The sequence below is a fragment of the Mesoplodon densirostris genome, chromosome 9 (genome assembly GCF_025265405.1).
Source record: "Mesoplodon densirostris isolate mMesDen1 chromosome 9, mMesDen1 primary haplotype, whole genome shotgun sequence".
Taxonomy (NCBI): domain Eukaryota; kingdom Metazoa; phylum Chordata; class Mammalia; order Artiodactyla; family Ziphiidae; genus Mesoplodon; species Mesoplodon densirostris.
The window spans coordinates 84637869-84665535 of NC_082669.1; the positions used below are offsets into that span (position 1 = coordinate 84637869).

The window sequence follows — 27667 nt, forward strand, 5'->3', positions numbered from 1 at the left end:
GAACCAACTGGATGGAATTTATGTAATTCTAATGATTTGAGAAATTATAGCCATAAGATCATAGAACTAGAGGAATTCTGATAGATCAACTTCAAGCAATAGATGGCATTTAGACCATTTTTTCTCCCTTAATATTTTCTTATTTGAGATAATCATTTTTCTGCAATTTGAACCAAATAGCTTCTTTTGTTTTACTCTAGCTTTCAGTTTAACTTAGAAGTGCTTTCTGATGTAATAAAAATTAAATAATAAAATATGTGTTTTATTAAATTATCCTGAGTTTCAGATACCTGAATATGTATTCTTTTTATTTTGATTAATAGTTTCATTTTTTAATTTACATTTCTTTTTTTAGCTGCAGTTCAACAAATTATTAATGAAACCAAAGAAATACATTGCATTAATGGTGAGTTCCAATGAAAGTGCTTCAGAATCATAATCAACAGTTAGGTTGAATAAATCATCATATTGGGGCATCTTTAGGCTGCTAATGTATTTTATGTAAATTTTCAGAAGTTATGAGATTTCTGAATGAGTTCATGTTTGCTACTTTTGTATAAAAAGGTTTTTAATTTTCCATTTTTGAAAATCAAATATTATGTTTTTATATTTAAAGACAGTAACTTCCAAACTTATTTTGAGGGGCCCTAACAGTGCTAATGCTTTGCCTTGGGGACTCTCAAATGGAAGAGCTTGGCATCTCCTCTATATATTGATTTTTAGGACTCTAACCACCCAACAGTGATCCTTTTCTCCCAGATTGTTGATATAATGGATAGTACTTGATTTGAGTTTTCTTTATAACAATTGAGAGCTTTTAAGCCAAATTTCAATTTCTTTTCTTAAAATTCATGAATTTTTTTTACCAAGGTATAATCAATAATATAAATACATATATAATAGTAATACATTTCAAGTATTATATAGATTTTTAAATTTTTAAATAATTTTCTTCACTCTGGTCAGTATTATTCCAGTGGTCTTTGAAATATATCATTCTAGGGAATCTTACTGATTTTTCCAAGATCACAGTGCTATTAAATGCATGAGCTGGATCATGAAACTGGGTCTTCAGATTCTTTGTCCAAGGCTCATGTATTATCTTAATATCCTATAATAATATGATGAAAAAATAAGAGTTCTATTTATCAAGTTTGTTTTTTGGCAGTGTATACCGTTTTAACATATATATGTGTATATATATATATATATATATATATATATATATATATATATATATATATAATTGGTGCTGAAACACACAGAGAAAGTTTAGCCTTTCACAAAAAAATCTATTCTGATAAAACATTAAAGGAGAAAACAATAAAATTTATGGACTAAGATCTAATTTATGATAAATAGAAGTCTTCCAATTTAATAAATCTAATTTGTCTCTTCTAAAATGCAATTTAATTCATTCACTGTGTTTTAACACTATCATTAAAATCACGATAGGCTGAGAGGTGATACAATAATGTGGTTTAATAGAATCAACAAATACATCCAATTAAAAAAATAGCATTTTGAATAAAGTACTGCTAGTCAGGAAAAAGTAACAGATATACTTACACCACTCCCTCTCTGCATTTATCATCCAGTCTCCCATTTCTAGAAAAATACATGCTACTCAGTTCTCTTGGGAGACTGGTACCCAGTGTGTAGTGAGAAAAGGACTAGTTTTGAGAAAACTAGGAGCAAGGTTAGAATGAACATTTGTTGAGGGTCTAGTGTGCCAGGCTCTGGGTTAGGTCAGGAAAGCCACTTCACCTCTTTGGTCTTTTGTTTTCTCATTTATAAGAGGAACGATGGTACAAATTAATCTCATTTTTGTTTTTTAGTTTTCAGGTAGCATAGGGTAGAGGATACAAACACATTAAATAAGCTCTTCAACTTTGTTCATATTTTTATGTTGATTAAAAACTAGTCCTACCTGGGTCTTCAAAATTAATCTTCCTATTTTTATGGTATAAGATTAAAAAAAATAACTCGATGCCTTAGAACAAGTGGGATTATCTTTCAGTGTCTAGGCTTTTTTTGTGTTTAATATGAGTTATGATTATCCCTAAAGAGGGCAACAAAATTCTGCGGTTAAAAGAAATCGATTAAAAATAACCAAGACTTCAAATAGCTTTCCCATATATACTTGCCAAATACGTTAAGCAGCCTGCTACCACCTTACCTCACAGTGGGTTCTCTGCAGAGCTAAGGTAAGCTGGCCTGAGACAAGTTGGGACTGGATTGGGAAGAATGCCAAGGAAACACCAGGTGTTTGTAGGCAGCACCACTGATGATTCAGTTGAAGATGATGTCAGGACAAAATCAACTTTCAAGCAGGGGTCTAGAATGCAGTACATAAGCCAGAGGTGAAGAGTTTCTGATGAAACCAAAAACAAGCACTTGCTAAAATCTTGCTTAAGAGAATGATTGCACATTTTCTTTCATTTAGGGCTGAGTTTCAGTGTTGTAATGGGCAGGCCCCATTGAAAATGTTCACTATTAAGTGAAAGTATAAACTGCGAGGAAATTAACTCTCAGTGACTATTTTATAAAAATATATAAAGTTAAATATCAATACATTTCCTATGATTACTATTTTGAAAAAAACTTCCACTTTGTTATTCATCTAACTGGTTCTGAGCATAAAAGTGTAGCGCACGTATTTATATTTCCTTTCTGCCTAAGAAATGGTGCTTTTGAAAGCACATTCCATATCCCTGAACTCCAGCTTGTTTAAAGTGTTAGATTGGGTTCACAGTCTCCATTTGAATCAGATCTCATGACCAAAAATAACCTGTTTTTACTGTGCTTATCTCAGTGCCTTGAACATAGACTATGCCAGAAAAAAAATCTTTGATGAAAAAATGAATGTGTTATTAATAAGTGGTTGAATTCAAATGAAAAGCTATGGTCCTTTTCAAGATTAAATCTAATAATACAGTCTAACCCTTATTCTTTCATTTTTTCTCTTTTATTATAAAAAATTTTAGGAGCTGGTAGTATTATTGAAATTATAGATGAAGTCCACCTACATCTGTCACCCAGATAGAATCTTTTGTAACAAGTAAAATCAATCAAGCAGGCATTTACCCAATTCACTGAGTTATTCAACCAAATTGACTAATTTTTACTGACTTTTCCCTGCAATGAAATTACAATATATCTATTTTATTATTATTGTTCCTAATTTGTACCAGAGTAGTTTTTTCTTTGACCAGCTGAGAAAACTATCCTAGAATGTGGGTCAGAAATACACACATTTATTCACTTTCATTATTTTAGGGCACGATGGGAATTAAGCTGACACCTAGTTCTCAGAACTAGAATGAAACACCTATAAAGTTGGTGGTATTCATTGCTATGGATTTGGTGATGCATCTGTCTCCATGTCTGGCAAAGAAATATAAAACTTTTGGTATTGTTGAATCACAAAGTCCAGGATGTGATGAGAGATGGGAAGGAGAACCAAGGAAGTGGTTATGAGATGCCTTGTAAGCTTTATTGGGAGCTTGGCTTAGATTCTGGCGGTGATGAGAAACTGTTAAAGAACTGAAGCCAAATCATCAGATTTGATTTTAGAAAATTCGTTGTGATAGCTCTATAACAATAGAGGAAGAGACAGCAGTTAACAGGATAATCGACTTTTCTTTAAGTGCAGGTGTATAGCTTCCTGTGGCAAATTTGGTGTTATCCTTTTGTCGCTATGTTAAACATCATTGAACATCTTATTTAAAGGCAACAGAAGACATTTCATTTTACTGATTTTTATAGAATTTCCTGTGTTTACCTTTACTGGAATTTTGTTGATCATTGAGAAGTATTTCTGGCACAAAATACTTGTTAATATTTCTTTGAAAAACATTTGCTTTTGAATAATTTGTTTATTTCAAATATGAACACAATATAGTTTAGCAGTGGTTGGTGTATGTGCCTAGAAATATGTTTTTAGTTTTTTCTCACTAAGATACTTCTGCAAAAAATTGAGTTATCAAATAGAAACACTTTTTTTTAATGGCTTAGAACCAATTATATGAAATAATATGCTAGGTTCTGTAACAGGGTTGAACAGAGGATAGCATTTCCTTCTTATACTTTAGGGTACTTTCTTAGGTTAAGGTGGCCGGAGTATGGAGCGGGTCTCATGTTTTTGTGTCTGAGTGTTTGGCATGATATTGGATTTCACATTCTTTACTTCACCCTCCTGCCTGTAAGCTACATATCAATCCAATGGCAGTTTAATGACACTTACCGTCAAGAAATTTTCCTTATTCCCTGCTGGTATCCTTCTGTCACCACCCCACAGAGTCATCTCCCCCACCATTTACACAGTTGCTTGATATATGCAGTAAGTGTTATGAAATGTTATCAATCCACTGGAGAGACATTTTCTGACCTTCTGTGCCTTTAAACTTTTAAAGGCTGAGCAAAAAATATCAACTAAAGTCAACAACTGTTATATGAGGTAAGGTCTACAAAATTTGGCAAATAGAAAACCCAGCTGAAGCCACAAATCAACTATGACCAGAGGACCAAATGGAAAATCAGCAGTGATCACTAAAGTTATTCAAAAGAATTTTAAAAACCTTAATCATATATGATTTTTAAACATTTATCCATGCCACAGGTGTTTCTGTCATTGTTTTGTTTTTTTAAACAGATAAAGATGCACAATGTCATATCAAGCAGATCTTCACACATCCGCATTTGGAACTAAATCCTGAATTTAACTCAAAGATCAAAGATTATTACTCTGAAGTCCCATTTGATGTGGTAACGCTGACAATTGGAGCAGAGACTTCTAAGTGTCAGTGCAAGGTGTACCTGCAGGAACGGGCAGGACCAAGGTATGAAAGAGCTGACAGGGGCTGAGGGGAGACATCATAGCGGGAAGCACACCTTGGAAGCAACCTTTGAAGATGGTTCAGAAAACCTGAGACACAAGATCTGTTGGAGGGATTGCCAGGGTGTGAAATCCCTCTGCTTTACAGATGCCATGTGGTTAAAAAGAACACATGAGTACTCTACTGATCTATTAACAATCTTTGTATTTAATCTTTGTAACAATGTTGTAACAAGAGAGGATCTTGTGATATGAAAAGTATCAAAGAGGACTCATTCAGGGAAAATTGAGTTTATTGTTATCTTCATGTTTTTAGGTAATTGAAGAGTTCACCCTTCTGAATAGTAGCCTCCTCTACCCCAGCACAACTCCTCAAGTTTTTGAAGATTCAGGTGTTGGTTACTTAATAAACATGTGACAATTTGTGGACATAGTAACACTAACTTTTTTAGTCTCATGGGATTTTTTTCTATGGACTCTTTTGAGAGTCATCAACTCTTTGGTTTATAATTTGAACAGAAGATAGAATTTTATGACATGCCGTGTCCATGGCAAGAAATATACTCATTTTCCTATGCTGTAGGGAAAGAAACGCACCCAGCATTCCTGGGAGCTCAGAAAGTGTAATAGAAAGAAAAGAGGATTCAAGTGAGGCCAACCTGGGTCCCAACCCTGACTCTACCATACTCTACTATATTTAAAATGGGAACTATCATAGTTTTTGTATGGAGTTGTAAGTATTAAATGGGATAATATATGACCCTGACAGGTGGTTAATATATTAGTTCCCTTCCCTGTAATTGTTAGGGGACATGACTTGCTCTGCAAGATAACTCTTGTTATACCAAAGCACAATGAAACATAACTTAAAATCGTTTTTTCACATTTTAGGTTTCTTATGAAATGGTGCAGATCTTATCTGTTTTCAATGAAAATTGTATACATTTAATAAATATTGATGTATGAATCAATTTGGGTTGTTTCTCTCTCTCATTCTCTCTCCAGCTTTGCCAACTACCCTCTGGGCTTAGGGATGAACAAAATCTCAATGCTTGTGGTGGATGAATCTCCAATCCAAGGTGAGACCCTGATCACATACAAACTCACCATCTATAGAGAAGACCGTCCAAGTCTGCCTTTGTTTGAGGACTTCGCAGCATGCGGTTTTGTGCAAGTAAGTGAATTTTACATTTGCACATGGGTTGAATTGGGAGTGATCCTTTAACCCAGGTGAAAAAGGCCAAATGAAAATTATTAGAAAAAAGTGGATGCTTTCAAATCCAAATAATTGTGGTCTCATTTCAAAGAAGAGTACCAGCCAGGTATCTAAAATACCTTTTTGTGAGTGATTTTCTTTTAAGTGTGGTGGCTATTCCCTGCATTTATAGTGTGCAGTGGATTTATTGTGGTTAATATTGAAAAAAAGTCTGAGTACTCGCACTTAGTTATGAAATTGGTTTTACATTTCCTGTTTAAATTGTGCTGTGTTTCTTGGATTTGTCCCTGGAACTACTTTGAAATTTTAAACTAGATTCAGTGGAATTTGTTTTAAAGAATAAGAGGAAAATTTATGAAACTATTTTACAAAAGGGATACCAGATGAATGAAATTAAATTTCCTTGGGTAGATACATTTCGCCTTCACTTGTTGTACCTTAATCATTTCTAAAGTTTGCAGTTGCTCCAGTGAGCAACACATACCATTCCGTAGCCCTGTTGATTTTGGAGGAGGGTAAACATTACCCAGAGACTTTGTCTTATTTTGTGGTTCTTTCCTCTGTGTTTTCATTTTTCAGTAGTCTGTGTATAACCTTCTATAATTGCCTACATCATACACCCTGGCTACAAGTGATTCCAGGGAAGTAGTAATTGATACTCTTACCATATCTACTAATCCACTTAGACAGAATAATTGCACCTATGTCATATCTCAGTGATTGATATACTAGTGGGAGCATGAACCACAGATGGTTAATAAAAGACAGAAATGGCTGACAGGGCCTCAATGAGTAGGATGGATACCATGTTTTCCTAAATGTAGTGGCCATATAGAGTGTTCTCTCCCCTCTACCCACCACCACCACAATCTCATCTCTTCTCAAGAATTTAACACTATTTTGTAAGGGTACTCATTGCTGAGATTTTTATTTCTCAAGGAAATGTATACCCGTAATTTATGAACTACCACCAACTCAAAGGGAATTTCACAGTGGTGTATAGATTGGTCTAAAGCAGGACAGAACCATAATTCTTAAAGATATTAGTAGGTGTACTTTAAAAAAAGATAGCAGGGGGTGACCTTCAAGAAGGCGGAGGAGTAAGACGTGGAGATCACCTTCCTCCCCACAAATACATCAGAAATACATCTACATGTGGAACAACTCCTACAGAACACCTACTGAATGCTGGCAGAAGACCTCAGACCTCCCAAAAGGCAAGAAACTCCCCCACGTACCTGGGTAGGGCCAAAGAAAAAACAGAGACAAAAGAATATGGACGGGACCTGCCCCAGTGGGAGGGAGCTGTGAAGGAGGAAAGGTTTCCACACACTAGGAAGCTCCTTCGCGGGTGGAGACTGCGGGTGGCGGAGAGGGGAAGCTTCGGAGCCATGGAGGAGAGCGCAGCAACAGGGGTGCGGAGGGCAAAGCGGAGAGATTCCCGCACAGAGGATCTGTGCCGACCAGCACTCACCAGCCCCAGAGGCTTGTCTGCTCACCCGCCCGGGCGGGCGGGGGCTGGGAGCTGAGGCTCAGGCTTCGGAGGTCAGATCCCAGGGAGAGGACTGGGGTTGGCTGCGTGAACATAGCCTGAAGGGAGCTAGTGCACCACGGATAGCTGGGAGGGAGTCCGGGAAAGGTCTGGACCTGCCTAAGAGGCAAGAGACCATTGTTTCAGGTGCACGAGGAGAGGGGATTCAGAGCACCGCCTAAACGAGCTCCAGAGATGGGCGCGAGCTGCCGCTATCAGCGCAGACCCCAGAGACGGGCATGTGATGCTAAGGCTGCTGCTTCAGCCACCAAGAAGCCTGTGTGCAAGCACAGGTCACTATCCACACCTCCCCTCCCGGGAGCCTGTGCAGCCTGCCACTGCCAGGGTCCCCTGATCCAGGGACAACTTCCCCGGGAGAACGCACGGCGCACCTCAGGCAGGTGCAACGTCACGGCGGCCTCTGCCGCCGCAGGCTCGCCCCGCATCCTCACCCCTCCCTCCCCCCAGCCTGAGTGAGCCAGAGCCCCCAAATCAGCTGCTCCTTTAACCCCGTCCTGTCTGAGCAAAGAACAGATGCCATCAGGCGACCTACACGTAGAGGCGGGGGCAAATCCAAAGCTGAACCCCAGGAGTTGTGCGAACAAAGAAGAGAAAGGGAAATCTCTCCCAGCAGCCTCAGGAGCAGTGGATTAAATCTCCACAGTCAACTTGATGTACCCTGCATCTGTGGAATACCTGAATAGACAACGAATCATCCCAAAATTGAGGCAGTGGGCTTTGGGAGAGGCTGTACACTTGGGGTTTGCTGTATGCGACTGACTGTTTTCTGGTTTTATGTTTATCTTAGTTTAGTATTTAGAGTTTATTATCACTGGTAGATTTGTTTATTGATTTGGTTGCTCTCTTTCTTTTTTCTTTATGTATATATATATATATATATATATATATTTTTTTTTTCTCTTTCTCTTTTTGTGAGTGTTAATGTGTATGCTTCTTTGTGTGATTTTGTCTGTATAGCTTTGCTTTTACCATTTGACCTAGGGTCTGTCTGTCCGTTTTCTTTTGTTTTTTTTTTTTTTAAATACAGTTTTTAGTGCTTGTTATCATTGGTGGATTTGTTTTTGGTTTGGTTGCTCTCTTCTTTCTTTTTTTATTACTTTAAAAATTTTTTTAATTTTTACTAATTATTTTTTATTTTAATAACTTTATTTTATTTTATTTTATTTTTTCTTCCTTCCTTTCTTTCTTTTTTTCTCCCTTTTCTTCTGAGCCATGTGGCTGACAGGGTCTTGGTGCTCTAGCCGGGTGTCAGGCTTGTGCCTCTGAGGTGGGAGAGCAGAGTTCAGGATACTGGTCCACCAGAGACCTCCCAGCTCCACATAATATCCAACGGTGAAAATCTCCCAGAGATCTCCATCTCAACACAAAGACCCAGCTCCACTCAAGGACCAGCAAGCAACAGTGCTGGACACCCTATGCCAAACAACTAGCAAGACAGGAACACAACCCCATCCATTAGAAGAGAGGCTGCCTAAAATCATAATAAGGTCACAGACACCCCAAAACACAACACCAGACGCAGTCCTGAAAAACCAGAAAGACAAGACCCAGCCTCATCCACCAGAACACAGGCACTAGTCCCCTCCATCAGGAAGCCTACACAAGCCACTGAACCAACCTGACCCACTGGGGGAAGGCAGCAAAAACAATGGGAACTACAAACTTGCAGCCTGTGAAAAGGAGCCCCCAAACACAGCAAGTTAAGCCAAATGAGAAGACAGAGAAACACAGCAGATGAAGGAGCAAGGTAAAACTCCACCAGACCAAACAAATGAAGAAGAAATAGTCAGTCTACGTGAGACAGAATTCAGAGTAATGATAGTAAAGATGATCCAAAATCTTGGAAATAGAATGGAGAAAATACAAGAAACATTTAACAAGGACCTAGAAGAACTAAAGAGCAAGGAAACAATGAGGAACAACACAATAAATGAAATTAAAAATTCTCTAGAAGGAATCAATAGCAGAATAACTGAGGCAAAAGAATGGATAAGTGACCTGGAAGATAAAATAGTGGAAATAACTACTGCAGAGCAGAATAAAGAAAAAAGAATGAAAAGAATTGAGGATAGTCTCAAAGACCTCTGGGACAACATTAAATGCACCAATATTCTAATTATAGGGGTGCAAGAAGAAGAAGAGAAAAAGAAAGAGACTGAGAAAATATTTGAAGAGATTATAGTTGAAAACTTCCCTAATTTGGGAAAGGAAATAGTTAATCAACTCCAGGAAGCGCAGAGAGTCCCATACTGGATAAATCCAAGGAGAAACACGCCAAGACACATATTAATCAAACTATCAAAAATTAAGTACAAAGAAAAATTATTAAAAGCAGCAAGGGAAAAGCAACAAATAACATACAAGGGAATCCCCATAAGGTAACAGCTGATCCTTCAGCAGAAACTCGGCAAGCCAGAAGGGAGTGGCAGGACATATTTAAAATGATGAAAGGGAAAAAGCTACAACCAAGATTATTCTTCCCAGCAAGGATCTCATTCAGATTTGATGGAGAAATTAAAACCTTTACAGACAAGCAAAAGCTAAGAGAATTCAGCACCACCAAACCAGCTTCACAGCAAAGGTTAAAGGAACTTCTCGAGGCAGGAAACACAAGAGAAGGAAAAGACCTACAATAATAAACCCCAAACAATTAAGAAAATGGTGATAGGAACATACATATCGATAATTACCTTACATGTAAATGGATTAAATGCTCCAACCAAAAGACACAGACTGGCTGAATGGTTACAAAAACAAGACCCATATACATACTGTCTCCAAGAGACCCACTTAGACCAAGGGACACATACAGACTGAAAGTGAAGGGATGGAAAAATATATTCCATGCAAATGTAAAACAAAAGAAAGCTGGAATAACAATTCTCATATCAGACAAAATAGACTTTAAAATATAGACTGTTACAAGAGACAAAAAAGGACACTACATAATGAGCAAGGAATCAATCCACAAAGAAGATATAACAATTGTAAGTATTTATGCACCCAACATAGGAGCACCTCAATACATAAGGCAAATGCTAACAGCCATAAAAGGGGAAATCAACAGTAACACAATCATAGTAGGGGACTTTAACAGCCCATTTTCACCAATGGACAGATCATCCACAATGAAAATAAATAAGGAAATACAAGCTTTAAATGATACATTAAATAAGATGGACTTAATTGATATTTATAGGACATTCCATCCAAAAACAACAGAATACACTTTCTTCGCAAGTGCTCATGGAACATTCTCCAGGATAGATCATATCTTGGGTCACAAATCAAGCCTTGGTAAATTTAGGAAAATTGAAATCGTATCAGTTATCTTTTCCGACCACAATGCTGAAATAAGATATCAATTACAAGAAAAAAATGTAAAAACTACAAACACATGGAAGCTAAACAGTACACTACTTCATAACCAAGAGATCACTGAAGAAATCAAAGAGAAAATAAAAACATACCTAGAAACAAATGACAATGAAAACACGATGACCCAAAACCTACAGGATGCAGCAAAAACAGTTCTAAGAGGGAAGTTTATAGCAATGCAATCCTACCTCAAGAAATAAGAAACATCTCAAATAAACAACCTTTCCTTACACCTAAAGCAAGTTGAGAAAGAACAAAAAACCCCCAAACTTAGCAGAAGGAAAGAAATCACAAAGATCAGATCAGAAATAAATGAAAAAGAAATGAAGGAAATGATACCAAAGATCAGTGAAAATAAAGCTGTTTCTTTGAGAAGATAAACAAAATTGATAAACCGTTAGGTAGACTCATCAAGAAAAAAAGGGAGAAGACTCAAATCAGTAGAATTAGAAATTAAAAAGGAGAAGTAACAACTAACACTGCAGAAATAAAGGATCATGAGATTTCTACAAGCAATTCTATTTCAATAAAATGGACAACCTGGAAGAAATGGACAAATTCTTAGAAAAGCACAACCTTCTGAGACTGAACCAGGAAGAAATAGAAAATATAAACAGACCAATCACAAGCACTGAAATCGAGACTGAGATTAAAAATCCTTCAACAAACAAAAGCCCAGGACCAGATGGTTTCACAGGCGAATTCTATCAAACATTTAGAGAAGAGCTAACACCTATCCTTCTCAAACTCTTACAAAATACAACAGAGGGAGGAACACTCCCAAATTCAATCTACAAGGCCACCATCACCCTGATACCAAAACCAGACAAAGATGTCACAAAGAAAATACAGGCCAATATCACTGATGAACATAGATACAAAAATCCTCAACAAAATACTAGCAAACAGAATCCAACAGCACATTAAAAGGATCATACACCATGATCAAGTGAGTTTTATCCCAGGAATGCAAGGATTCTTCAATACATGCAAATCAATCAATATGATAAACCATATTAGCAAATTGAAAGAGAAGAAACATATGATCATCTCAATAGGTGTAGAAAAACTTTCGACAAAATTCAGCACCTATTTATGATAACCACCCCCAACCCAGAAAGTAGGCATAGAGTGAACCTACCTCAACATAATAAAGGCCATATATGACAAACCCACAGCCAACATCCTTCTCAATGGTGAAAAACTGAAACCATTCCACTAAGATCAGGAACAAGACAAGGTTGTCCACTCTCACCACTGTTATTCAACATACTGTTGGAAGTTTTAGCCTCAGCTATCAGAGAAGAAAAAGAAATAAAAGGAATCCAAATTGGAAAAGAAGAAGTAAAACTGTCAGTGTTTGCAGATGACATGATACTATACATAGAGAATCCTAAAGATGCTACCAGAAAACTACTAGAGCTAATCAATGAATTTGGTAAAGTAGCAGGATTCAAAATTAATGCACTGAAATCTCTTGCATTCCTATACACTAATGTTGAAAAATCTGAAAGAGAAATTAAGGAAACACTCTCATTTACCAGTGCAACAAAAAGAATAAAATACCTAGGAATAAACCTACCTAAGGAGACAAAAGACCTGTATGCAGAAAACTATAAGTCACTGTTGAAAGAAATTGTAGATGATACAAACAGATAGAGAGATATACCATGTTCTTGGATTGGAAGAGTCAACATTGTGAAAATGACTGTACTACCCAAAACAATCTACAGATTCAAGGCAATCCCTATCAAACTACCAATGGCATTTTTCACAGAACTAGAATAAAAAATTTCACAATTTGTATGGAGACACAAAAGACCGCGAATAGCCAAAGCAATTTTAAGAAAGAAAAACAGAGCTGGAGGAATTAGGATCCCGGACTTCAGACTATACTAGAAAGCTACAGTAATCAAGACAGTATGGTACTGGCACAAATACAGAAATATAGATCAATGGAACATAATAGAAAGCCCAGAGATAAACCCATGCACATATGGTCACCTTATTTTTAATAAAGAAGGCAAAAATATACAATGGAGAAAAGACAGCCTCTTCAATACGTGGTGCTGGGAAAAACTGGACAGCTACATCTAAAAGAATGCAATTAGAATACTCCCTAACACCTTACACAAAAATAAACTCAAAATGGATTAAAGACCTAAATGTAAGGCCAGACACTATAAAACTCTAAGAGGAAAACAGGCAGAACACTCTATGGCATAAGTCACAGCAAGATCCTTTTTGACCCACCTCCTAGAGAAATGGAAATAAAAACAAAAATAAACAAATGGGACCTAATGAAACTTAAAAGCTTTTGCACAGCAAAGGAAACCATAAACAAGACCAAAAGACAACTCTCAGAATGGGAGAAAATATTTGCAAATGAAGCAACTGACAAGGGATTAATCTCCAAAATTTACAAGCACCTCATGCAGCTCAATATCCAAAAAACAAACAACCCAATCCAAAAATGGGCAGAAGACCTAAATAGACATTTCTCCAAAGAATATATACAGGTAGCCAAGAAACACATGAAAGGATTCTCAACATCACTAATCATTAGAGAAATGCAAGTCAAAACTACAATGAGGTATCACCTCACACCAGTCAGAATGGCTGTCATCAAAAAAATCTACAAACAGTAAATGCTGGAGAGGGTGTGAAGTAAAGGGAACCCTCTTGCACTGTTGGTGGGAATGTAAAATGATACAGCCACTATGGAGTTTCCTTAAAAAACTAAAAATAGAACTACCATATGACTCAGCAATCCCACTACTGGGCATATACCCTGAGAAAACCATAATTCAAAAAGAGTCATGTACCACAATGTTCATTGCAGCACTATTTACAATAGCCAGGACATGGAAGCAACCTAAGTGTCCACTGACAGATGAATGGATAAAGAAGATGTGGCACACATATACAATGGAATATTACTCAGCCATAAAAAGAAACGAAATTGAGTTATTTGTAGTGAGGTGGATGGACCTAGAGACTGTCATACAGAGTGAAGTAAGTCAGAAAGAGAAAAACCAATACTGTATGCTAACACATATATATGGAATCTAAAAAATAAAAAAAAATGGTTCTGAAGAACCTAGGGGCAGGACATGAATATTGATGCAGAGGTAGAGAATGGACTTGAGGACATGGGGAGGGGTAAGAGTAAGCTGGGACGAAGTGAGAGAGTGGCATGGACATATATACACTACCAAATGTAAAATAGATAGCTAGTGGGAAGCAGCCACATAGCACAGGGAGATCAGCTTGGTGCTTTGTGACCACCTAGAGGAGTGGGATAGGGAGGGTGGGAGGGAGATGCAAGAGGGAGGGGATATGGGGATATATGTATACGTATAGCTGGTTCACTTTGTTATACAGCAGAAACTCACACACCATTGTAAAGCAATTATACTCCAATAAAGATGTTAAAAAAAATAGGAAAGTGTAGTGTTGTATGGTTATGAAGCAATGGATTAAACAAAATTAAGTAGGTTTCTTTACTGTAGGACTTCTTTGAACGTTTCAGATACTTATTTAAATGGTGGGCTTTCAAAAGAAGGATATGTAGTGGCCAGCATTTCCAAACTTATTTGACATCTTTTTAATGAACTGCCTATCGATATTCTTCTGTGGAACACAGTTGGGGAAACAGGGGTCTAGACTATGGAGAAGACTTCAAGATTATGTTCCTCTCAGCTATCTACTTTTCAGTTTGCTTTCTTAGGGTTGCTATGCCTCAGTCTTTTTCCAAGCTGGAAAACAAATTATAGAGCCACACCAAAAATGTTCATGAGGGAGGGAACCAAAACCTAGAGGGAGGTGTGTTTTTGTCTAAGTGTGTGTATGCGGTGTGTGTGTAGTTATGTCCAAACTAAATATTCTCACCTTCTTTAGTGTGTGACTCTGTTTTTCCATCTTTCTTTTTCTGACTCTAATATTTTACATAGAAACTAACTCTTAAAGTAAATCATCTTTGAGGGAAAGCTAAGAGTATGAATGATTTTTTCCAGAATATTTATGGTTACCAACAACAATTAGTTTACTTCAAAAAGCACCATTGATTTAATTTTAATGTAGATTTTAATTTTTAAAAGTCTCTATGGGTAACTACATTTTTACTGGTCAGTAAACTTGACTTTTATATGGAGTAAATATATAATAAAAGTTACAAAGTAAAATAAAATTTCTACATTAGGGCATGAAAGAATGTATTTTTACTTTTCACTTTTCATGTTAGGTTTGTGCTATTGAATTTTTGCTGTATCTTTTGAAATGTAATTGTGTTACACACAATTATTGGCATAGCTGTATTTTTTGGTTCCACTCTAAACTTAAACATGGTAAATGACTCATTCATTATTCTGCTATATGCAAAACCCATTTAAAATTTTTTAAATTTCTAAGTGTTCATAGAAGTGTAAAATCCTTTTGCTTGATATTTTAACACTGACATTCATTTCAGGAATATATATTCCTACCTGGCTGTCATCTGAAGAGACCTTTTTACATGTAATTGTAATTATATACATGATAAATATCTAGAGAAGTGTCAGTAGGAATGGAGATGATACCATGAGTAGAAAGGGATGTTGCAGAGGTGGAATCTGCAGGATTTGCCCACTTGTCTCTGATTTATCCTTTCTTTGTCCTTCTTATGACACTATTCTGGTTCAGTTCTTGTTACTTGTTGACTCAAATACTAAAATAGTCCCCGGCTTTGTTTCCCAGTATCTGTCTGACTCTTTTCCAGTTCAGTTTTGCAAGCTTGATCTTGATCAACTTAAAGCGCACTCTGTCATAGGCTTTGCCAAAAATGCTCCAAGCTGTCCCTCTGATGGTCATTCACTTCTCTCATGTTGGTCCATATGTTTTTTCAGCCTCATGTCTCATTGTTTGTCAGTGTATTTTATGCTTCTGCTAACCTGGCCTATTTACCCTTCCCCAGACATGCTTCCCAATCCTGTGACACTGTCTGGGGCTGTCCCTTCCACTGGAAACTAAAATGAGTTTATTTGATGTCACGCCAGAAGCTGTAACTTGGATTTAGGTGTAGGAGTTTTGATCCAAGTTGTATAAAAAAGAGTTCTTTAAAGGTCAAAACTGCTCCCAAATAGGTATTATTGACTATCATTTACTATGTGCCAGGCTCTGTCGTAAATGCTTTAGATTTAGTTATAGTCTCTTTAATCCTTACAGCATCCTTATAGATTGAATTCTGCTCTTAGCCCTCAGTTTCAGAGGAGAAATCCCAAAGATCAGAGGGGTTAAAGCAATTGCCTAAGGTCACATAGCTAGTGAGTGGCAAGGCTTGGATTCAGATCCAGGTGTGCCTAGTTCCAGAGTCCATGTTGTGTTATGTTGCCTCCTGGCTCCCTCACGGGTGGGGACTTTTCTGTCCCAGGAAGTATTCAAGCATCAATTGGAAATCCATCTCTCACGGAACAGATGAGGAATTGGATTAGACGATTTTTGAGTTTCCTTGACATTAATAAAATGAGAAGTCTCATTGACCCTTGGTGTATTGCAAAGTCCTGTGATTAAAGTACACTGCTGCTGAGGTCGCCTTGTGCCAGGGTGGGGTTGGGGTGTGGGACCCGCAGAAGGAGGAGTGGCCCCAGTCCTTGCCCGTGCCTGCCTGCTCGGCTCTGGGCTCTGCAACTGCAGGCTGCCACGTCTTCCACTGAGGAGCGGACCTGCCCCTATGGACTCCAGTGAGGATCCAGACCCCTGGAGCTTGCGGTCCCCGATTGCCTGATTCCAGTTGTCTAGTCAAGTATGCTTTAGGCTCCACTAACATTGGCGGGAACCTTCCTCCTGAGCCCAAAGAGAAAGAATAAACTAGCGAAGCAGGTGCTACTGTCCTCCAGAAAGTGGTATTGGCCTAGTCTGCTGGCAGGAAGAACCGCCCTTTGGAGGATGGTGGGGAGAAGCCCCCTTCACACAAACCAGCAATCCTTAGGTGGGATGAGTGAGGGCAAAAGCCTGGCAGCCGGACTGCTGGGTGACCCTTTGGTCTGTTGGTGCCATCGGATATTTTTTTTTAGAGTTTGCAACTCCCCGTGAGCTAGGGAAAAAAAGGTCAAGGAAAGTTGCCAGAAAATTATGAGGCTGAGATGGAAAGGCACTTACTTTACAAGAAGAAGATAACCCAATGGCCAAGAAGCATATGAAAAGATGCTCAATTCCATCAATCATCAGGGAAATGCAAGTTAAAATGACAATGCGATACCACTACCAACCCACCACAATGAAAAACACTAAAAGAACTAACAATACAAAGTGTTGGAGAGGACGTGGAGCAAGCTTTCATTCATACACTGCTGCGGGGAGTGTCAAATGTTTGCCCGTTTTGGAAAAAGTTGCCAGTATTAGTATAGCTAACATATAGCTAACATCCTATGACACAGCAATCCTGTTGTGTACCCAAGATAAATGAAGTCATAGTCCCATCAAAAGATATATCCAAGAAAATTTTTTTAACTTTTAAAGCATTTTATTTTTTAGAGCAGTTTTAAGTTTACAATAAATGAGAAGAAGGTACAGAGATTACCCATATACACCCAGCCCCACATATACATAGCCTCTCATTATCAACATCACTCATCAGAATGGTACATTTTTTACCAGGGATGAACCTACATTGACACATCATAATCACCCAAAGTCCATAGTTTACCTTAGGGCTTACTCCTTGTGTTATACATTCTATGAGTTGGGGCAAATGTATAATGACATGGATCCAACATTGTAAAATCATACAAAGTATTTTCACTGCCCTGAAAATCTTCTGTGCTCCACCTGTTCATCTCTCCCACTGCCTACCAACCCCTGGCAGCTACTGATTTTCTTTCATTGTCTCCATAGCTTTAGCTGTTTTAGAATGTCATACAGTTGGGATCATACAGTATGTAGCTTCTCAGGTTGGCTTCTTTCACTTAGTGATGCATTTAAGTTTCCTCCACGTCTTTTCATGGCTTGATAGCTCTTTTCATTTAAGCACAAGAAATCTTCATATCAGTTGTATAAAATCTAAAAGCTGCTTATAAAATCTAAAAGCTAGAAAAAGTTCAATAAGAAAAGAGATAAACAAATTCAATGTAATACTGTTGAGACATTTAAAAATAAATTAACTATTGATACACACAAACATGGGTAAATCTCCAAAACATTATATTGAGAAAAAGAAGCCAGACATAAAATGATGTACTATAATTCATTTATATGAAGTTTAAGAACAGTCAAACCATATAGAAATCAAAATAGTTGTTACCTAGAAGGTGTGGGAGCTTCTAAGCATGAGGAAACTTTTTGGGCAAATGTCCTATATCTTAATCTGGGTGGTGGTTACATATATAACCAGGTGGTGTATAAATGTATAAAAATTTAATTAATTGTGCACTTCAGATTTGTGCAATTAACTGTGTATAATACTTATAAGTATGTTTGGCTATATATAAATTATGTATACTAAATATAAACTATACCTCAATAATATAAGAAAAATACATTAGTGGGGAAGTATGTAATATATTCCAAGACGTGCCTCCCTTCTCAAATATATTGATCAGAAAGAAGTTAGTTATCATACAATTAACTTAGGCAATAGGTTATATTAGGAATGTGTTACTAAAATATCAAGAAAAATATTAGAAAATTCTTGTGGGATGTATCCTACAGATGATTGCAGAAAAAGTATTTCAGTCATTTATAAGAATCCTTTCCAGAAGGTCTTAATTTAAAGTTTATATGGGTGGTCCATCAGCAGTACTCTAGTATATAAAATGGAAAAGTGTCTAATAAGTACTACTATTTTTTTAGCCTTCCTTTTAGAAACCATAAAATGAGTGAAAAGATAATGAATGAATAATGTGGATTGTTTTAGACACTTAATTAAGCATGAGAGGCCTCGGGAACTGGGAGGATTCAATGACAGAGGTAGGATTTTCTCACCTTGGGCTCCAGTTAAATAAAATTCTAATCAGAGACCTTTCCCTTATTTATCTTTTATGCTTAATCTCATTAGAGTCTTTAGGTTTCATGGCAAACTGATGCTATGATGAAGTGTAGAATACAAAAAGTGAGGGATAACATTTCTAATCTTCTCTCAAATTTTTGGCCTTCCAAATTGTTCTTTTTCTTTTTTTTCCAACAACTATAGTGCCTTCGTTATATTTTTAAGGTTGAAATCCAAAGTTGATCTACTGCACATTAAATGATAGACTGTTCTACATGTATTTGATTCCCCAAAGCCTATACATGGCAAGCTAAAAGGAAATGGATTAAACGTTAATTATATTTTATTTGTTGGTTAAGAGGAAAAATTATAATTCCTCCTTACATTTATTCAGATTAGATTTTGGCCTAATGGACTCCATTATTAAATTTTAAATAAACATAAGAAACAGTCCACCTTCAAGTAACCAAAAGAGGAGAATCCGATTTGCAATTAATCAAGTTTCCTAATTTCTCCTTCCCCCATTCTCTCACCTTCTGGACATCAACTATTCATTTTCTTATTTAACCAAAAGACTAACAGTGAAGAGGAAAGCAAATATAAAGCATACCAGTCAATTAAAAAATCAAGTACTATGACAATTTGGTGAATAATAAGATAATTTAATTAATTTGTTAATAGACATTCTGCATTATTTACATAATCAAACATTTTAAGTACCTACTTAGCCATACTTAACTATTTGAGTTTAGTGTCTGTTTCTAATTTTATCGCCAGTTGGAATTTGCCTATGGTAGCTGTAGAGGCAACTCTTAGTTTAGTTATTATCAGTGAGGGAGAAAGGGCTAATTTACATGACTGATATAAAACAACCAGATTTGGACCAAGGCTTCTCCACCTCAGCATTATTGATATTGGGACTGGATAATTCTTCATTCTGGGGAGCTATCTTGTGCACTGTAGGATGTTGAGCAGCATCCCTGGCCTCCATCCACTAGATTTCCAGTAGTACGCTCCTCCCTAAGCTGTGGTAACCAAAAATGTCTTCTGGTGTTGCCAGATGTCCTCTGAGGGGCAAAATCAGCCCCTCGGAGGACATCTTTGAGAATCAGTGAGAACCACTGATGTATATCAATAAGACGTCCTGCTTTTCTACTTTCTACTAGTAAAGCTAGTAAATCTGTAGTGGATTTACTAGAGGTATGAATAGTTTAAAGGTAATCCCTCAAAGTTTTTAATCATTTCTGTAGTCAGATAGGACTCTGAGAGCTCTTTATTCTACTCATGAATGTGCCATCTTTTCTGTCTAATGTAATTATAATCAGAAGTATGCATTCAATTATAGAAAACATGATTCTTAATGAAACATAAAAAGTCAAATAACATACCTAGACTATTTCATGTTGATTTATCCATAAATAGCATAATGTTTTGCTGTTAGGGAGAAAGATTTAGATAGTAATAAGCTGTTATTATTGCTGGAATATGTCATGCATAGGAATTAGAAGATATATTTATGTTCTAAGGAAATTAAAATACATATGGGGAAATATTTCTTTTAATATCTCCTCCCAAATCAAAAAGTTTTGACATGGATAACAATAGAGCATCCACAGAAGTTGATTTGCACAGATGATCTGTGGTCTCATATACATTTTGCCTCCGAAGTGTTGTGCCAGATAGAGTCATAAATAAAATCTGCAGAAAGGTCATAGGGCAAAACCGTAGGAGACTACATTTCATGGATCCATTTGCTAGAAGCAGCTTTCATTTTAAAATACATTTCAATTAATAAAGAAAGGGAAAATACCAAGCAAAGAAAAAATGCCATTTAAAAGAATGATGCGTCCAGCATTTAGCTACACATCTAAAACTGGTATTTGCTGCTTTATTTTACAAAAACACTAATTAGCAATCTAGATGCTGAGTTATTAAATGATGTGTGAATGACTCCAGTTATAGCATTTGGAAATGCTTTATAAAATGTTCCCATTTATTTTTTTGTACATTTCCAACAACACGTAAGGACAATTATAAAACAACTCATATGATAGTTGTCTAATGTGTTAGCAAATGTCCATAATAAAAGAATAGCATTTAGCAATGACTGCTTAATAAAAATTTGTTCGATTCCAAAGTTGTAGTATCGTTGAAATACTCATTTTAGTGGTTTTTAGTTACCTTGTTTACGTCAGTATACCAGAAGAATGTGACTTAATTTTTCAACAGTAAAGTCTGTGTTGTAGTGAAATCCTCCCAACCAGCAACTGTTTATTAAGTATCTGCTCTGCACTCTGCTCTTAGAAATTTGCCACGTGCTGTAGGGGACGACACGGACAGCAGCAGCCTCAGAAGGAGGAGGAGTAGTCGTGCAACATTTATAGAACTTTTATTATGTGCCAGGCATCGTGTTAAGCACTTTTCCTTCCTACCTTACTTAGTGTTCTCCACAACCCTAAACAGATGATTTTTTTATCCCCTCCCTTTTTTTCATATACGAAGAAACTAAGACTTTAGAATAGTTAGAACAGTTAGAAAGCTTGTCCAGGCTTTCTACATAACATATGTAATTAGTGGCAAAGGTGGGATTTGAATACGGGTCTGATGCAAATCTATCCCCTTAATCATTACTCTGGACGATAGAATCTAAAACCCTCCTCACACTTACAATCTAATTGTCTGGAGTCACTGCAAAATTCTGAGGTCTTCATAGTCTTTATTTGGTGAGTAATATCAGATAGCAGAGTCTTCCCATTGAGAGTCTACCTATGAGGAAAGTTTTAGGGCTAATATCTAATATTTTACTAGACATCTTATATATCCTAATACCTGACTATATTGGCATCCAATATTTAAATCAGGTTATAATAGTTTACATATTAGAATTCTACTTAGCCAGAATACTATTATTGCTACTCATTGTCAAAATGATTTCTAGTGCACAGGCTTTTCTTTAATGTTATGCTTGATTACAGAATTAGAACAATTTCCAATTAATCACTTTCACTATTTAACACACCTTACTACCTTATTGTTTCTATTAAAATATCCACAGTACATTTTTTCAAAACTTAAGAAAAAACTTTGTTCACGCATACTTTATAACAGTGAGAAGGCTGTGCTGTGGAGCTGACAATTTAACAGTGCTTCAGTGACACAGTCATCAAGGGGGAAAAATCCTGCCTTTCAGACTCTTATTTAATCTTCACAAGCAGATTAGATAATGTAGCTAATTTTTATTATCTACTCCACCCTACCCCCTTCTCCGAGGAAACTAAGTCTTAGGCTAAGTTTTTTATATTTATTTATACATTAATTAATTTATTTCTATCTATATTAATTTATTTATATTTTATATTTATTCTATTTATTTAGATTTTATATTAAATGCTGTATATTTTGATGATATTTCTCAAGGGCATCATGAACAATTTCTTCAAGGGTAAATTTCCACCTCTGATGACTTCCTATGATATCTCTCTGCCTTTAATGAGTGAAAATTAAGTAGGCTCCCGAATGCTTTGATCGAATACTGCACTTAGTTTTTAAACATGTAGAAAAGAATGTCTCCTTTGTAAAAGTCAGAATATTCTCTTGCTCTGTAAATAGGATGAGAGTCACTTTTCTCTGTGGAAATTATTTTGTCAGGGCAAACTGCATCTTCACAAAGCATCTCAGGCCATTTTCCTAACCTAGTGGTTAAAAGCCGTGGACTCCAAGGCTCATGTTTATAATCACTGTCAGAGAAGCCTGACTGTGGTCCCGGCTCTGCTTCTAACTGCCCTCATTGGCTGTGTCTCCTAGTGCAAGGCTTATAAGCTCCCCTAAGCTTCAGTTTTCTTATCTTTAAGAATAGAAGTAGTAATAGAACTTATCTTTTTTTTTTTTTTTTTGCGGTACGCGGGCCTCTCACTGCTGCGGCATCTCCCGTTGCGGAGCACAGGCTCCGGACGCTCAGGTTCAGGGGCCATGGCTCACGGGCCCAGCTGCTCCGTGGCACGTGGGATCTTCCTGGACCGGGGCATGAACCCGTGTCCCCTGCATCGGCAGGCGGACTCTCAACCACTGCGCCACCGGGGAAGCCCTAGAACCTATCTTATAGCACCAGTCTGAGTATTCAACTAGATAATTAATGCAGAGTTCTGTCACAAGCCAAGTACATGATCAAGTTCTTGGTCAAGGTTGAACGAGCATTATCGTCGTCATCACCATCATGAAAACTCTTGGTCCCGATGCCCCTCTAGGGCTTACCTGCAAGTGTATAGAGAAGGAGATGAGGGAAGAAAGAGGACAGCAAAAGGAGTAGGAGCTTATAGTACCGAGAACTTCTGGAATTATAAAGGAATCAGGACAGGAATGATGAGTTAGGAGTTAGAAAGGACAGTGAGTGACCTGGGCTGTTCCACACAGTTGCATTCCTGAGGTTCATGGGTCCTGGCACTTTTGCCTTTGTGGACCCTTTCTTTCAGGAAAAAAAATACTTAAAATTGTATTTTACCACTGTGTTGATATAACGATGAATATATTAATATTCATCTCTATAAAGACTCATCTCTATAGATAATAGAGACTTTTCTTGGACCTAAAATTTCATTTTTTTCTTCTAAATTTAAAGGAGATTCAGATGTTTTCCCAGACTGCTAAAAGTAGTTTGTGCTGTAGGCATGGTTGCCACTGCGCCTGGTAGAGAACTGGCTCTTGTCTTCTACTTCCCTCTGCAGGATCTGCAGCAGAGGCATCCATTTCCTTAGCAATGACCTCAATTGTAGGCACTCTTTCAAGTCTTCTTGAGTGACCTTGACTTCAGCACTTAGCCTTCTGCAGTTGTTTCATGTTCTGTGTGCTAAGCCTGTGCAACCCTTTACCAGCGTTCTTCATGAGCCCATGTAGCACCCAGGGGAATGATCTGCTATTTTCACAAGCAGTTTGCACACCAGACGTTCTGAACGCAGAGGCTACCTCAGTGCCCAGTAAGCCTTCACAGACACCAAAGGCTTGGGAATTTTGTGTAACATTGTTTTCTTAAAAAGCAGGCAAAGATGAGAGAGGTGTGTTCTTTAATACACGATCTCTTTTAGTGCTTCTATAAATTATCTTTCTGAGTTGGTGAAAACGAGTTATGTTAAACACTCACCTCTGAGTTAATGTAACTTATGGTCAGATAAATTACCGCTTAAATAAAAACGTTTGCTCAGCACATCTGTTTCTCCATGTTTCTCCAAGTCACATCTGCTTCTTTTACAAGAAGAAACAAACTTTTACTACCGTTAGCGCAGCAGCGCCAAGACCCCGTGGAAGAGAATCGGGTCTTCCTGGCTTCCGACAGCATCCAGAGGTTTCCCTGAGTGCAACCTTCTGCTGTATACAATCATGTTCATTTGAAGTTTATGTTTTGACATTCTAAGAATTAGTCTTCTAATTTCAGAATTATTGGACAGGGAACTAGAAAAAGAAAAAACCTGGGAGGTTTTTAAATAAAATATTCTGCTAGATTTACCGCATTTCTAATGTGACATTTGAAACTTTGAAGGAGGTTTAGTTAAAAGAGAAGCAGATAAACAGAGTCCCTTTTTGATAACTCCAATTCCTAAATACCCACTTTGGGGGCTTTAATGACTCCAGAGGATCCCTAGATCTTTAATTTCTCCTTCTCCATTTTCTTACCCGTTTCTCAAGTCCAGATTAACTCTAGCAAAGTTACACACCAAAATAGCGAGGGTGGTAGTGAGAGGAGAGACCTTGGGTATTAGGGTGAGCGGTTTTATGAGTCCTCCTCCCACTCCAAAGCAAGTCTAGAACATGACTTATTTTTAAAAAGACATTTTTGGCTTCATCAAACAACAGAGCTTGACTCTGTATAAGACAAGGGAAGGCAAATGATGTCTCTGAGCCAGTGATTCTTCATCTTTTGGAGGAAGCAGGTACCCTTTTGAATATCTCATGAAAGTTTTGACCCTTCGTCTCAAGGAATAATGTACAATCACAGCCAATGCTGTATACAATTTCAGAGATATGAAAAAGCCCAGGTTAAAAAAAATTCTTATTCTAGTAACTCATAATCTGAAGCAGAAGATCCCTAGCAGCAACAAGCATAACAAGGACAGTTTCATTTCTGGCATAAATGTACATGATTGTAATTCAATTGAGCACCTACCTTGTCCCAGCAACTGTACTATTGCCATATATTATTTGATTTATAGTCCTAGTGATAAAGAAATTAGTATCTATATAACAATAGTACATTTTGGAGTTATGTGTAGTCTTTCAATGGTCTCTGTGAGCACAGAGAATCAGCAATTATTATAGTTTTCAGAGTGCCGCCAAATCTAATATTGCCTTAGAAATAAACATCTGTGCAGCACTTCCTCACCGTTGCTTTCTGCTCCCGGGCTCAGAAAGTGGTTGTGAGTTGTAGGTCGTGGTGGTCCAGGGGACGAAATTTAATAATACGTCATTTGGGCAGTTATTGTTGTCCTCATTAGTCAAGGCCATTGCTGTGCTTTCTTTCAGCAGGCTATACCAGATTGGTCTTTTGTTCAAAGAAAGGTTGGCCCCGTGTCTCAATTAGGTGATGTGGAGAAAATTTCCACATGCAATTGACCAACTCTAACCTTTCCTTCCATAGGCGTGTGTTGTAGGAACAAGAATGAGGGATGGGGTATTTCTTGCAGACGGTTTCACCGATTGCAGAACTACAAGCTGGTTTGACGCATGTTCCCTCAAGGCAGAGTTAGGACCCCTGACTGCCTGACATATTTAACTTCTTTTGAAAATGCTGCTAATTTGTCTTGCTTTTTGTCTTTCTTACCCACATCCATTTTTTTTAAGGCAGGACTAATGAGTTTAAAACACTGAGCATGACCTCACTCTTCAAAGCTCATCAGACCTCTCCACCCCACTGGCCCCCCGAGTCTTCAGAACCTCATTCTTCAGCAATGTGGTGCAGACTTTCACTGACTTTGGGGGTTTTTTCACCTCCTCTGCCTCCCCTCCCTCTCACCTCCCAAATGCTTCAGGATGATCTTTCCAGACCTAATGATTTGGAAAATAAATTTTGCATTTGGAATTCTTGACCTGATAGGTTATTTTAAAATTAAATTCCTGATAAAGTTAAGAGACCCAGATTTCAAAGGTTTTAGAAATAACAGGGAGGGAAACATTTTCTTTAAGTGAAATAACCTCTCTTAAATACTTTCATCAAAACATTATTTATGCTGTCTGGATTTGAGTTGCAGTTCATCACGTGAGTGTTTGGAGACCTTATGAAAGTTTCTCATCTGTCATGGGTATAACAGTACTGACCCCATAAGGTGGTTTTAAGGAAAACCTGAGTTAATGTCGTGAAGAGCTTCAAATAGTGCTTGGGCACAGGAGGAGCTCAGTATACGTGTTTGCAAAAGAGAAATAGGCAGATAAATCAAATATGTCTTCAGGTTGGTAAAGGAGGAACATTTAAAACAGGCTTTATGTTTTTCTGTTGAGGTCTAGCAAAATGATTTGGAGATTTTTAAATTGCTTATATTTAAATTTTGATTTAACAAGATGTAAACATGTGAAGGGTTTTGCAGAACAAACCACCTGTGCTAAATTATACTATAAATTTTGTAGTGAATGTGCTCAAACCAAAATTCCAGAATTGAGTATAAAATTTGCCCTGAACATGTGTTTTAATTTTGATAGTTGCATGATTAATTTTGTATGTCATCTTGTTAACAATCTCAGCTGAGAAACTGAGAATTCAAGAGTTTTCAACAAAAAAGAGGGGAAGTATTTCTTTGCCAAACATGGCAATATCTTTCTGGTGGATTCCATTAAAGATAAGGAACTCAATGTTCCCTGTGCCATTTTTACAAATGAACAACAAAGGACAAATATTATACCTTTGTGTCGTCAGGCACAAGGTATAACCATAATTTAGTATTTTAGTATGTATAATCTCTTTTTAAAAGAAGGACTTTTTAAATCTCTTTTTAAAAGAAGGACTATCATTTTGAAAGTCATCATTTCAAAAGACAATCAACTTATTTATACCTGATAATAATCTAAATGAGAAAACAAGTCTCATTCTATATACACATCATAATTTCAACCCAAACTGCTAAACTTTCCCCCACTTTTTAAAAATCAGAATTTGTTCCAAATGACTTTTGGATATTTCCCAAATGTTAATACATCTTCACAGATTAGAAATTTGTCTCTTTTGAGAATATTTAAGATGCATAGTATCTAACATTTTTTCCACCACTTATTGTGTGCCCGGGCCTATTCTAATTGCTTTACATTTATTAACTCAGTTCTCAAAGCAAAACACTTAGAAGGTAGACACTTTGATAATTCCTATTCCATAGATGGAGGAATGGAGGCCCAGAGAACTTGCCCAAGGTCACATAGCTTAGAGTAGCAGAGTCTGTTTTTGAACCCAGGCAGCCTGGTTCCAGAATTCTGCTACTTTACAAGCTATGCTCTTAGGCACTCCGCTCCACTCCAAAAGTAGATTGCTGAAATAAGAACATGTTTTCCAAAATGCTTTGGCCCCAAATGTTAATTTGTAGGTTATTGTTTGGATCATGTAGTCATTTTTTTTTCTATTAAAGAAAGTTTACAAGTGAGATTAGGTTACAGGAAACCTTCAGAAATCCTCTTTGTCAGCTATATCTCAGTAAAACTTGGGAAAAACGTCTTCTTAACTGAGGATATCATAGTGGGGAAGGGCTTCAGGGGCCA

At 37.1% G+C, this 27667-nt stretch overlaps 1 protein-coding gene across 3 annotated transcripts in view; it reads left to right on the forward strand.

Moving 5' to 3' along the window:
* Positions 1 to 27667, forward strand: part of CPED1 (cadherin like and PC-esterase domain containing 1) — a 304458-nt gene that overhangs the window by 140698 nt on the left and 136093 nt on the right. For all 3 annotated transcript variants that reach the window (XM_060108389.1, XM_060108390.1, XM_060108391.1), the window contains exons 13-15: positions 356 to 406; positions 4655 to 4841; positions 5843 to 6011. In XM_060108389.1, the coding sequence (XP_059964372.1) occupies positions 356 to 406; positions 4655 to 4841; positions 5843 to 6011 (407 nt within the window). The remainder of the gene's footprint in view (positions 1 to 355; positions 407 to 4654; positions 4842 to 5842; positions 6012 to 27667) is intronic.